This window comes from Triticum dicoccoides, chromosome 1A (assembly GCF_002162155.2).
Source record: "Triticum dicoccoides isolate Atlit2015 ecotype Zavitan chromosome 1A, WEW_v2.0, whole genome shotgun sequence".
Classification (NCBI taxonomy): domain Eukaryota; kingdom Viridiplantae; phylum Streptophyta; class Magnoliopsida; order Poales; family Poaceae; genus Triticum; species Triticum dicoccoides.
In genome coordinates, this window is record NC_041380.1 from 469573879 (window position 1) to 469587910 (window position 14032).

Below are 14032 nucleotides of genomic sequence, written 5' to 3' on the forward strand. Positions count from 1 at the left end.
CACGGATGATTTGAGCAGATATGGGTATATCTACTTAATGAAACATAAGTCTGAGACATTTGAAAAGTTCAAAGAATTTCAGAGTGAAGTGGAAAATGATCATAACAAGAAAATCAAGTTTCTACGATCTTATCATGGAGGTGAATATTTGAGGTATGAGTTTGGACTTCATTTGAAATAATGCGGAATAGTTTCGCAACTCATGCCACCTGGAACACCACAACGTAATGGTGTGTCTGAACGTTGTAACTGCACTTTATTAGATATGGTGCGATCTATGATGTCTCTCACTGATTTACCACTATTGTTTTGGGGTTATGCTTTAGAGACGGCCGTATTCACGTTAAATAGGGCACCATCTAAATCCGTTGAGACGACACCTTATGAACTGTGGTTTGGCAAGAAACCCAAGTTGTCATTTCTTAAAGTTTGGGACTGCGATGCTTATGTGAAAAAGCTTCAACCTGATAAGCTCGAACCCAAATCGAAGAAATGTGTCTTCATAGGAAACCCAAAGGAGATTGTTGGGTACACCTTCTATCACAGATCTGAAGGCAAGATATTCGTTGCTAAGAATGGATCCTTTCTAGAGAAGGAGTTTCTCTCGAAAGAAGTGAGTGGGACGAAAGTAGAACTTGATGAGGTAATTGTACCTTCTCCCTTATTGGAAAGTAGTTCATCACTGAAATCAGTTCCAGTGATTCCTACATCAGTAAGTGAGGAAGCTAATGATGATAATCATGAAACTTCTGATCAAATTACTAACGAACCTCGTAGGTCAACCAGAGTAAGATCCGCACCAGAGTGGTATGGTAATCATGTTCTGTAAGTCGTGTTACTTGACCATGACGAACCTACGAACTATGAGGAAGCGATGATGAGCCCAGATTCCGCAAAATGGTTTGAGGCCATGAAATCTGAGATGGGATCCATGTATGAGAACAAAGTATGGACTTTGGTTGATTTGCCAGATGATCGGCAGGCCATAGAGAATAAATGGATCTTCAAGAACAAGACTGACGCTGGCGTAATATTACTGTCTACAAAGCTTGACTTGTTGCAAAAGGTTTTTGACAAGTTCAAGGAGTTGACTACGATGAGACCTTATCACACGTAATGATGCTTAAGTCCGTCCGAATCATGTTAGTAATTGCCACATTTTATGATTATGAAATTTGGCAAATCGATGTCAAAACTGCATTCCTTAATGGATATCTTAAAGAAGAGTTGTATATTATGCAAGCAGAAGGTTTTGTCGATCCAAAAGGTGCTAACAAAGTGTGCAAGCTCCAACGATCCATTTATGGACTGATGCAAGCCTCTCAGAGTTGGAATATACGCTTTGATAGTATGATCAAAGCATATGGTTTTATACAAACTTTTGGAGAAGTCTGTATTTACAAGAAAGTGAGTGGGTGCTCCGTAGCATTTCTGATATTATATGTAGATGACATATTGTTGATCGGAAATGATACTGAATTTCTGAATAGCATAAAAGGATACTTGGATAAGAATTTTTCAATGAAAGACCTCGGTGAAGCTGCTTATATATTGGGCATCAAGATCTATAGAGATATATCAAGACGCTTAATTGGACTTTCACAAAGATACCTTGATAAATTTTTGAAGAAGTTCAAAATGGATAAGGCAAAGAAAGGGTTCTTGCCTGTATTACAAGGTGTGAAGTTGAGTCAGACTCAATGTCCGACCACTGCAGAAGATAGAGAGAAAATAAAAGGTGTTCCCTATGCCTCAGCCATAGGCTCTATCATGTATGCAATGTTGTGTACCAGACCTGATGTGTGCCTTGCTATCAGTTTAGCAGGGAGGTACCAAAGTAATCCAGGAGTGGATCACTGGACAGCGGTTAATAATATCCTAGAATACCTGAAAAGGACTAAGGCTATGTTTCTCGTATATGGAGGTGAAAATGAGCTCGTCGTAAACGGTTACATCGATGCAAGCTTTGACACTGATCCGGATGACTCTAAGTCACAAACCGGATACGTGTTTTTATTAAATGGTGGAGCTATCAGTTGGTACAATTCCAAGCAGAGCGTCGTGGCGGGATCTACGTGTAAAGCGGAATACATAGCTGCTTCGGAAGCAGCAAATGAAGGAGTCTGGATGAAGGAGTTCATATCCGATCTAGGTGTCATACCTAGTGCATCACGTCCAATGAAAATCTTTTGTGACAATACTGGTGCAATTGCCTTGATAAAGGAATCCAGATTTCAACAGAAAACCAAGCACATCAAGAGACGCTTCAATTCCATCCGTGACCAAGTCAAGGAGGGAGACATAGAGATTTGCAAGATACATACGGATCTGAATGTTGCAGACCCATTGACTAAGCCTCTCTCATGAGCAAAACATGATCAGCACCAAGACTCCATGGGTGTTAGAATCATTACAATGTAATCTAGATTATTGACTCTAGTGCAAGTGGGAGACTGAAGGAAATATGCCCTAGAGGCAATAATAAAGTTGTTATTTATATTTCCTTATATCATGATAAATGTTTATTATTCATGCTAGAATTGTATTAACCAGAAATTTAGTACATGTGTGAATATATAGACAAACAGAGTGTCACTAGTTTGTCTCTACTTGACTAGCTCGTTGAATCAATAATGGTTATGTTTTCCTAACCATAGACATGAGTTGTCATTTGATTAATGGGATCACATCATTAGAGAATGATGTGATTGACTTGACTCATCCGTTATCTTAGAACGATGATTGTTTAGTTTGTTGCTATTGCTTTCTCCATAACTTATACATGTTCCTATGGCTATGAGATCATGCAACTCCCGAATACCGGAGGAACACTTTGTGTGCTACCAAACATCACAATGTAACTGGGTGATTATAAAGGTGATCTACAGGTGTCTCCGGTGGTGTTTGTTGAGTTGTCATAGATCGAGATTAGGATTCGTCACTCCGATTGTCGGAGAGGTATCTCTGGGCCCTCTCGGTAATGTACATCACTATAAGCCTTGCAAGCAATGTAGCTAATAAGTTAGTTACGGGATGTAGCATTACGGAACAAGTAAAGAGACTTGCCGGTAACGAGATTGAACTAGGTATTGAGATACCGACGATCGAATCTCGGGCAAGTAACATACTGATGACAAAGGGAACAACGTATATCGTTATGCGATTTGACTGATAAAGATCTTCGTAGAATATGTAGGAACCAATATGAGCATCCAGGTTCCTCTATTGGTTATTGACCGAAGACGTGTCTCGGTGATGCCTACATAGTTCTCGAACCCATAGGGTCCGCACGCTTAACGTTCGGTGACGATCGGTATTATGAGTTTATGTGTTTTGATGAACCGAAGGTAGTTCGGAGTCCCGGATTTGGTCACGGACTTGACGATGAGTCTTGAAATGGTCGAGACGTAAAGATCGATATATTGGAAGCCTATGTTTGGACATCGGAATGGTTCTGGATGAGTTCGGGCATTTTCCGGAGTACCGGGAGGTTACCGGACCCCCCGGGGAGTATATGGGCCTTATTGGGCTTTATGGGAAAGAGAGAGGGGCTGCCTAGGGAAGGCCCCCCCAAGGCCTAGTCTGAATTGGACTAGGGGAGGGGCGGCGCCCCCTACTTCCTTCTCTTCTCTCCTTCCCTTCCTTCTCTCCTACTCCTACTTGGAAAGGGGGAAATCCTACTCCCGGTGGGAGTAGGACTCCCGAGGGCACACCATAGTAGAGGGCCGACCCTCCCCCTCCTCCACTCCTTTATATATGGGGGAGGGGCACCCCATAGACACACAAGTTGATCATTGATTTCTTAGCCGTGTGCGGCACCCCTCTCCACCATAATCCACCTAGTTCATATCGTAGCGGTGCTTAGGCAAAGCCCTGTTCCGGTAGCATCATCATCACCGTCATCACGACGTCGTGCTGACGAAGCTCTCCCTCGACACTCTGCTGGATCATGAGTTCGTGGGACGTCACCGAGCCGAACGTGTGCAGATCGTGGAGGTGTCGTATCTTCGGTGCTAGGATCGGTCGATTGTCTTCTACATCAACCGCGCTGTCATAACGCTTCTGCTTACGGTCTACGAGGGTACATGGACAATACTCTTCCCTCTCATTGCTATGCATCACCATGATCTTGCGTGTGCGTAGGAAATTTTTGAAATTACTGCGTTCCCCAACAGTATCCGCCCACAAGTGTTGCCAATATTTATGGTCACTGGATGGATAAAATTTTGAATAGGTTTAAAATGCTAATAAGGGTGTTATGGTCGCTTTTGGCTATGTAGAAATGATTTTGTTTTTAGTGCACTAAACTCTACTCCTTTGGAGGTTATTTTCCGTTGTATGCACTGGCTTTGTATGTGGTCTACACTACATCGAACGGATTATCAATCGTTGTTCAAGGCGGTGTGTATGTGGTTGAAGTGGGTGACCAGAGAGCTTTTTACCCAACATGAATGGCGGCATAATCTTCGGATCGGTCCACCACCTCCTTTGACTTAGGCATGGTTTCGGTACTATATGGCTTTACTTTTTCCACTACGTCGGTATTTATTTTTTGGGACAATTGGTTTTATACCCTTAGTTGTGTCCCCCTCGTCAGGATTGCTCCTAGTTTCTGAAACACGTGGTCTTGCCCAACCCACTTTGGCGTCTTATGCTTTGCCCTTTGACCGTTTGATTGTCACTTTGAAAACCTCATAACTAATTCATACTACATCATAAAATTGCAAATAAGATACCAAAATGTTCGGAAAAACATCACATGTATGTCAATGCCACTTGCATTCATGACAAAAGTGTTGGTAAGTGTCCATCCGAGTTTTAACTCTTATCATACCACCATGAACGATAAAATCTAAAAAAATAAAAAAATTCAAAAAAAAAGTTGGTGGCAAAGAATGACAGATGTTTTAAGTGCTTCCCAAGTTTCATCAGAGAATGACATTCGTGGAAGCCGTGGCCAACACTTTTGGTTTTATACCCTTAGTTGTGTCCCCCTCGTTAGGATTGCCCCTAGTTTATGAAACACGTGGTCTTGCCCAACCCACTTTGGCGTCTTATGCTTTGCCCTTTGACCGTTTGACCGTCACTTTGAAAACTTCATAACCAATTCATACTAAATCATTAAAATGCAAATAAGATACCAAAATGTTCGGAAAAACATCACATGTATGTCAATGCCACTTGCATTCATGACAAAAGTGTTGGTAAGTGCCCATCCAAGTTTGAACTCTTATCATACCACCATGAACGTAAAATCTAAAAAAAAGTTGGTGGCAAAAAATGACAGATGTTTTAAGTGCTTGCCAAGTTTCATCAGAGAATGACATTCGTGGAAGCCGTGGTAAAAAAAAACAATCTATTTTCGAGTGTTGATTGTTTTTTGGCATGACTTCCACGAATGTCATTCCTTGATGAAACTTGGCAAGCATTTAAAACATTTGCCATTCTTTGCCACCAACTTTTTCTAGAATTTTTTAGATTTTATTGTTCATGGTGGTATGATAAGAGTTAAAACTCAGATAGGCACTTACCAACACTTTTGTCATGAATGCAGGTGACATTGACATATAGGTGATGTTTTTCCGAACATTTTGGTATCTTATTTACATTTTTCTAATATAGTATGAATTATTTATGAAGTTTTCAAAGTGACGGTCAAACGGCAAAAGCATAAGACACCAAAGTGGGTTGGGTGAGACCACATGTTTTCAAAAACTAGGGACAATCCTGACGAGGGGGACACAACTATGGGTATAAAACCAACTATTCCTTTAAAACCAACTATTCCTTTTTTTTCTTTTGTGTTGGTGTTTGGTTATGTGCATCTTACCTATGCAGATGCCGCGTGTTCCTCATCATGTTTGTATTCACTTAATGTTACATTTTGAGTTGGGGTTAATAAAAGCGCTCTTTATATGAAAAAAAGAAGAAGCGGCCGAAGCAGCGACAGTTTGAGGCACGGACGCCGTGAGAGATAAACTATTTGGACCGAATTTCTTTTTACCCCTTGCCACCACAATGTTTTCCGGCTGCAAGAACTATTTGCATAATGATAGCACATGCTTAAGTGCTTTCATTGCAGCACCAAAATAGACATCATAGACGCCATTGCTCTAGACAACACTAATCACTACCCATACTACATCATTCTATGCTTTCACCAGCATCGTTGCCTTCCCGCGCCGGTCGTTTTATCATTTCAACCTTAGCAGAAGGCCCCGCAGAATCGACGGGGCTCGTCGATTGGGCCGCGCCATTGTTCTTCTTGAACCCCTTCTTCATCTTGGCCTTCTGAGCCCAACCCAGGACACCCTGCTGCACATGCTCATTGAAGATCTCCTTCTTGTAGAAGCTTCCCATCTTCGCACACAACAGAGGAGATCAGAACATGCGTCAATAGTCGGTGTCGACGACACCAGAAACATTTTACGATGTCGAAATATGGCCGCACCTGTGTTACAATTGCATACAGAGGTAGGGTGCTGTAGCTGCAGAGAAGCTGAATGATGAGCCTGCAAGTGCAAGGACACATGGACGTGTCAGTTCAAGAAAAAGGTCATGTTCGCTTTTTCCTATGGGAAAAGAAGTTGGAGACGTGTGTGAGGTACCCAATAACAAGCCTCGGCACAATGAAGCCAACCTGCCCCATGATGCAGGAGTTGAATCCGTAGGTGGTCTAAGACAGAGATGGGGCAAAAGATGTTCTGATCAGTCATAAGATCTTAACCGAACGTAATTTGAAACTGGTGCCGCTTCAAGGTGCTCACCAGTATCCAGAAGAAGAATGCAATCTCGAATGCGTTCTGGAAGAGGATGAAGTGGATCAGGAACAGGACGATCCTCGGCCGCCCGAACCAGAAGTGGTCATCTGATGGCTTTACGATCAAATCGCCCTCGACCGCCGAGTGCTTCTCAGCTACATCCTGGGCTAACTGAGCTATGACATGCTCCAGTTTGGTGCCGACGGCTAGCAGAAGCTGCAGGGGGAATAGAGAGTGAGTATAAGAGGGTCATAGCGGATGTTTAAAATAACACATTATTATATGTGCACTTTTTTTAGGATTATTATATATGCACTTACAATAAGGGGAATGAATGCGATCCAAAAGTATGTGTGCCACCCTGCAGATTAGCAAAATGTGATGTAAGATAGCTTCAAGAAGCTTAAATGATGAAATATATTACTGACAAAGTTTAGTAAACCATCTTGCGGAACAAAACTGTTCTCATGACAGGTTCTGGTTTTTTACGCCCGTTACCAGCGTAACTGCTAAAGAATCTAATTCAAATTTGGAATCTGTAAACAGGTCATGATTGGTTTTTTCTTCTTCAAACTGTAGCGTTTAGGACCAGATTGTTTTCAAATTCTGAAAGTGGCTCGAATAGAGTTACTGCAGTGTATACAAGTGCTGTTCAGAAAAGATGAGCTGCAACTTACCATTAACATTCAGCAACAGAAAGATCACCACGAATACCCACAAGTACCAGCTAAAAGAGAATAGACAAAAGATAAATTGAGTTATGCTTGGAATAGACATGAGTTGAGCCAACCTGCATAGAACACCAGCTTGGAACAGTATATATAGAAAAGTAGAAACTAGTGTGTAGTATCACCTTATGCCAACCACCTTCTTAAAATCAGACTCTAAAACCCGCAGCATGTATTTATGGAAATCGAATTTCAAGTTTCCACGGCAGTGGGTCTGCAATCCAAAAATGAACTCATTTTCACATATGAGGAAAGCACTCAAGGCCAGCTTATTACAAGCTATGCTTACCATGATAAAACCAAGACGCATTGTGGTGTAGTCGGTTTTACTTACTGATCCGTAGAACTGCTTGAAAAAAGAATGCTGCATGGGAAATGGAAAGGGGCTAATTAGTTCGGCAATACACGCTTTCAGTATTAAAATAAAAATAAAGCCATTCCGATAATGCATAACTAAACTTTACTAGTCCATGCAATTTCGCAACATAAATTAATTCTTACAGAAGACCTCATGATTGCTTACCAGCCAACTCAATATTCTAGAATCTTTGCCAATACCCTTAAAATGCTCCCTGATAAATTCGAAATTGTGTACATTGTTCACCTTCTTGGGCCCTGCAGTTTATTGTGGAATCATCATCCTGTTACAGCTGTAGTGGCTCTAAACAATGCTGCTTCTTCATCAGACACATATATTGATTTTCAGTGCACAAGAGGGTGTTGTTAACCCACAAGTATATCATTGGCATTGTGATAAATATTAACAACAAGAAAGGCTCAAATACCATTTCCTGCAGTGTCTTTCTGAATTGCATCCTCCCACAGTTTCCACTGATGTATCTGAGTAAGAGAATGCGCAAAATCAGCTTATCAACACATGGTATTCCGTGGGTAATGCGTAGCGCTGTAACTGATAAGTGGCTTACCTTTGCACCTCCTAAAAGCATTGTCAAAACACTGAACACAACATGTGTAATAGCCAGCACAAATATGAAAATATGCAACTGATGTATAGCTTCTAGGGACATCAGCGGAGCTTTTCCCTGTTAAAACAAACACTAGAGTTCATAACAGCATAGATTAAAAGGAAATCTGAAGATTCTTCAATTTACATGGTGAGAAACTCAATATTAGTTAAGACTGGAGGAGTGGGAAGGATAAATGGAACATATAGAAGCAATACATTATGATAGAAAAAAACTGAACATGCTGTACAGAGACTTCGAGCAGAGCCATTTGAATGTTCCAACCAAATTAAGTTATATATCAATTTCTCTCTGCAAGTTAATCAGCACAGTGACATGACTATCCATACAATATGGTTAGCCGACCTAATAATCTTAAAGAATGTGATTAAACCGGCCATCCTTTTCTGTTTATGGCTTTATGATACCCAGCTGTGATGCCCACTCCTTCCACATGCTAGTGTCTAGTGTTCCCATTTCATATCGTAGTCAGCGCAAATGTACAAGCAAAACAGAACAACGTCGCTTCATCACATCCTAAGATTGACAACATCATCACAGGAATGGCAAAAAGGGTGGCCCCGTGGCTCTGTCTGTTTGGCCCAAATAATCTTGTACCAAACTAGCTACGAGGTCCTAAGAAAATTAAGTGTTTGCATGCTCAAAAACCACAATGGTACCTAATTCCAACTGCTCATCCAACCAACCCAATGGCACAGTAGCTCCCCCCACCCCACCAAAAAAAGAGATAGCCACAGTTTGCACGAAATCAAAGTATGTAATTTGCAATGGTGGGCTGGCCCAATCACCTTCGACCGGCAGACGTCGACTTCCACCGCGCCGCCGCTGAGCAGCCGCCTCCCGATTCTGCCGATGATCTGGGATGTAACAAGATGCTCCTTTGTCGGCGCCGCCTCACCGGCCCGAACCTCGTCCTCCCCTTGGCATGGCAGCATGTGGAGTGTCCAGCTAGGACGAATGCAGATGTTCTGAATCTTCCCTTGGCACACCGTCAGCAGCAGCGAGATGAACCCGAGAAGCATCAGCTCTGCATTGCACCAAGGAGTAGTTGATCATACCCAACATGGAAGACAGGTAGTACAACCAAACGTCAAAATTCAAAAAGAGAAGACAGATAAAATGATTAGTAGCCTTTTGACTGTTTTTCAGGGGAACAGTTGGGAGACGTTCCCACCGAGAGCAACCCCACCCAATTACCCATGATGCAGAGAGATGCGCTTTTTGCACAGACCGCACCACCACAATTTTGTCGACATACTGGTACTTTCTCCAGATTTTTTTCTTCTTTTTTGAGTGGGACTTTCTCGAGTTCTTGGCAATCGAATGAAGCAGGATGCATGCGGGCCATGGCGGGCGTGGGGGGAAGAAATTAGTTACCTTCTTTGACCTTGAGGATGGCCTCGTAGAGCGGCTTCTGGTTCTTCCGCTTGAAGGTCTGCAGCCGTCGCAACCAAGAGCACGGAGCAGTCAGTCAATGGACGAACACGAGCCGATGCGAGGAGATCGAAGGGGGCGACGGAATGGCGGCGGAACGGCCGAAGGTGATAAAGGCAGGCGAACGGGCGTCGGAGGGATGACGGATTACCTTGCCGAGGTAGTGGAGGCATCGCTCGGCGAGGAGGGAGATGAGCACGATGATGGAGCAGACGAGCGCGACGATCCACGTGGGCGTGAACTCGAGCGTCGCCGCCTCCTCCTCGCCGTGCTCCGCCATGATCCGCCCCCCACACCCTCCGCGACGGCGACGGAGGAAAGAGAGAGAGACGTTAGAGAAAGTACTGGAAGGAGCTGGGCTGGGGGAGGGGCGCCGCGTCCTGTAGCTTATTATAGCGGTGGCACGGCAGCAGTTTGTCTCCGATAGGTGGCTGGGCGCGGCGGGGCGGGGGTGGGGAGGGGGGAGGTAGCTAGCCGTCGTTTGCTTAGCTCTTAAGCGCTGGCGGTAGGCGTTTCCGCCATTAATTCTTCAGTTCGCATGATATACTACCGTGGATGCCATTGAAAGATATGCCTTCAATTACGTCCTGAATTTGCATGCTCGCGGCTAAAGTTAGCGAGGAAAACAGTGTGGCGCACGCCTGAGGCTCAAGCTTAGCGTCAAAGGTAGTATGCCTTCATTACCTTCCTAAACTGAGTCAGTGGAAAATCAGTGGCACGCGCTGCGCAAGCCACGCCGTGGGCAGACACGTCGGTTTGAATTGGAGTGATGCTGCTAGTCTAGTCCGCGCGAGACAGCAACCGGCGGCTGTCGCCGCGCGCGTGACCCTGCCGTGCCGACGCGGCCGGCGACTAGTAGCAACGTAGCTCTCGACGGAGCCAGTTGCGGCCTCCTCAGAAGTCGTGATCACCGCCGGTGGTAGAGTGGAGTCGTTCAACGGGGCGAGTGGATGGGGGCCAGCCGTCTGGCCGGGTGGGGACGGAGCGTCAGCGGCAGCGTGCGCGGCGCAGCAGCAGCGACGCGTGCACGCGAGGACACACGGGACGGGATGGTTGACAGGCACGCGTCCGGCCAGCGTCACGGGCCATCGAGCGTGCCACCGGGGACACGCCGAGCGGAACAGATGTTGGCAGGCAACGCCCGGCCGATCGCTGTTACTGCCGCCGGTGACCAGACCAAGTCCACCGCCGCTGGAGTCTGGCTGGAGGGGACTGGACGCCCGCCGGCCACGGCGCGTGGCGACCGCGGGTTGGACCGGCTCGCGGCGGAGCGGCCCGCTTTGTGATTTGTATGCGACGACGGAAAAGCAGAAATAAAAGTCGGTCCGTTTCGAAAATTATTCCACGTACTACGTAGTAGACTACGGAGTACAGTACTACGGTAGTGACGCGTGCCCCTCCTGACGCTCCATTTGCTGCTTCGTGGAGCACCTCATCGCTGGCATGGCCATATTCTGACCGTGCCAGCATTTGCGGGGCTTGGTTTAGTGCCAATTGGCCAAGCACGTCGTTTGGGATTCTCAAAGGACTAGAGACCACGTCCATCTGTGGTTTTGTACGAGATGTTTTGGTTGCGTCCTGCGTGTTATGATAACCAATGCCATGTGGATGGCACACCGGCCGGAAGGCCATGGCTTTCCTTATCATGCTTGTCGGTTGAGTCATTTGAAACAAAAGAAATGCTAGAGTTTTCAAGAAGAAATCAACTCTAACATGCTACATTCTCAATCTTATCCAAGACGAAGCTAAACTTTGGGTCCCCGCTAGAGCTAGGCACTTGAGTCTCATCATGTCGCGAGAGTTGTTTCGATGGATTTGTTGTTAGACGGGTTATGTTGTGGAGCCATTATTTTATACTCTAAAACTCTTTCCTTGATTAATGAATGAGGCTAGTCTTTTGCCTCTGTTTAAAAAAAAAGATTACACTACTATTGGGATTACAAAAAGTGTAGCAATAGTCGAAACACATGATGGCAGTATCACACCAATTGGCATCCAACATGATTTTGTCTACATTGATTCTTATTTTTTTAAACAGAGGCAAAAGATTTGCGTCATCTATTAATTATGTAGAAAAAATGCCGAGATAATTAACAGAAAACGGTGTGGAAGCAAAATATTCTTATCAATAGATATGAATAGAAGGAGAAGTTTCTCTAGTTGTTGTCAAAATGAAAATTAGGACAAAAATCCCTTACAAAATACAGTGCAAATGAATCATTAAAAAATCATGCATGTTTTAATTGTAAAAACATCAACATAGGAAATCCCCTCAAATATACAATAATTCTATTACTCCCTCCGTTCACTTTTGTAAGTCGTTTCAGACAACTTAAAATAGGTTGTTTTGCACATTGTCTGAAATGCCTTTAAGATCTTATAAAAATGAACAAAGGGAGTAGAACAAATCTTAATGTACATCTTGGTTTATTATTTAGCAATCACTTTGGTTTATTTACATTCAGTTGGTAGTGATAAGGATATGCACAAGGTGAGTCATTCACCTTTTCAGCTGCAGAGTGCATATGGTGTCCCGCTCAAGTCGTCGCACATTCTACTTAGTATTCCTTATTAAAAAAAAGTCGGTTCACACATTAAATGTGTCTGTGTCAGTTTCTTCTTCCAGCTTTTGCCACCTCAACAGGCACTGTCCGGTAGCCAATTTTTGCAGGAAGCCGGGACGAGGTAGTACCGTGGGAAGGTCACCTGCTACGTACAAATTTGGAGCCTCGCTTCGTGAGATCACACTGAGCTGGGAGGCTGCTAAAACTACGGAGCTCGGTTGCCGCTAATTCATGACGCTAACCACGGTCGCCGGTGCCGAATGCGAAGTTCTTGTTGGGCCATTGCCAAAATCAGTACGGCACTTCATCAAGTTGAGGGGATTATATGCCTCGGAAAGAAAAGTTTAGGGAATCATACCACGTACTAATAGAGTACCGTAGTAACGCGTGCTCCTCCTGACGCTCTCCATTTGCTGCTTGAGTACTTTGTCGCTGGCAATGAGCCAATGACCATATTCTTTATTTTTAGAGCACGCAAATTGCGTGTCTCAAGGCATCTCCAACACTGATCCGCGAATATGTTTCGGCATTCGTCTGCGGACATGAGACCAGTCCACAGACACAAGTGCGTGAACCGGTCATTCATGCTGTCCGCATATATTTCAACCACCGTCTGAAATAAGCAGACGGAATTCATGCAAATATGATGGATTTCATTAAAGTACGAATAGAAAATAGCACAAATCATGCATACATAGCATGCAAATAAAGTCTAGTACAACAATAGTTCAAATTCAACGAGATTAAACGGATTTTAAACTAGTTTTTCATGAATGGATCATCCTGTCCCACACATACTGCCCCTTCAGATTTTATCCAACAATGTGTGTACTTAAATGATCGTCCTCTATTTTATGGTACATCATGGCAGCGCGTATGGGCTACACAATGTGTAGAGCAATATTGAATGAATGAATGAATGAATCAATCAATCACACAATTACAGTGCGATATTTTGAATAGGCCAACAAAGTTTGAGGTCATTTTGAGTTGTTTAAATTTATTTTAGTATTTAAATGGGCATATTAAGTGCCACCGGTCCACTTTAATAATTGCTAGGGGCAAAATGGAAAGTCAAATGAGAATTGGTTTCTTCATGAAAAATACGTGGGGATTATTTGGAATATTATCAACATTTTTGTTTTACCGTTTGAAGAAATAATATTTTGACTTGCTATTTGAATTGGAATATGAATTGAATTTGGAACAACTCGCATTTAAGCTTCACAAAACATGATGTCTTGGCATAATTAGAGAAAATCATTGTAATTATGCCAACACATCATGATGTCTTGGCATAATTATAACACAAAACATGATGTCTTGGCATAATTATAGGAGACCCATGCTATTACAGGGGTGTTATAGCATGGTCTCCTATATATTGAGTTAGAGTTTTGGCTCCACTCACTACTTGCACCATCATCATAGTCTACTCAATCATGAACTCTAGGGTGCATCGGCGAGCGGGAAAGTAGGTCTCCGGAACCTCATGCCCTTGTGATCCTACTGCAGGAGAGGGCGGATTAGTTTTTGAGGAAGCACCTCAAGCGACTACT

At 43.7% G+C, this 14032-nt stretch overlaps 1 protein-coding gene across 1 annotated transcript; it reads right to left on the reverse strand.

The window, feature by feature from the left end:
* Nucleotides 1–5968: 5968 nt before the first annotated feature.
* Nucleotides 5969–10552, reverse strand: LOC119279839 (MLO-like protein 1). Its single transcript, XM_037560937.1, has 14 exons — nt 10061–10552; nt 9853–9910; nt 9264–9502; nt 8416–8532; nt 8275–8329; nt 8013–8104; nt 7779–7853; nt 7615–7703; nt 7439–7488; nt 7082–7122; nt 6768–6977; nt 6609–6676; nt 6452–6512; nt 5969–6360 (listed from the first exon to the last, which is right to left on the reverse strand). Exons 1-14 carry the CDS (start codon nt 10187–10189, stop codon nt 6145–6147), a joined length of 1500 nt encoding a protein of 499 aa, XP_037416834.1. The 5' UTR covers nt 10190–10552; the 3' UTR covers nt 5969–6144.
* Between the last annotated feature and the right edge of the window lie 3480 nt (nt 10553–14032).

Coding starts and splice junctions, on each gene's coding strand:
- LOC119279839 (XM_037560937.1), bottom strand. CDS start 10,189: ATGGCGGAGCACGGCGAGGAGGAGGCGGCGACGCTCGAGTTCACGCCC. Junction 8,533..9,263: donor TCGACGTCTGCCGGTCGAAG/GTGATTGGGCCA, acceptor TTGTTTTAACAG/GGAAAAGCTCCGCTGATGTC. Junction 6,513..6,608: donor GTGCCGAGGCTTGTTATTGG/GTACCTCACACA, acceptor TTGCACTTGCAG/GCTCATCATTCAGCTTCTCT.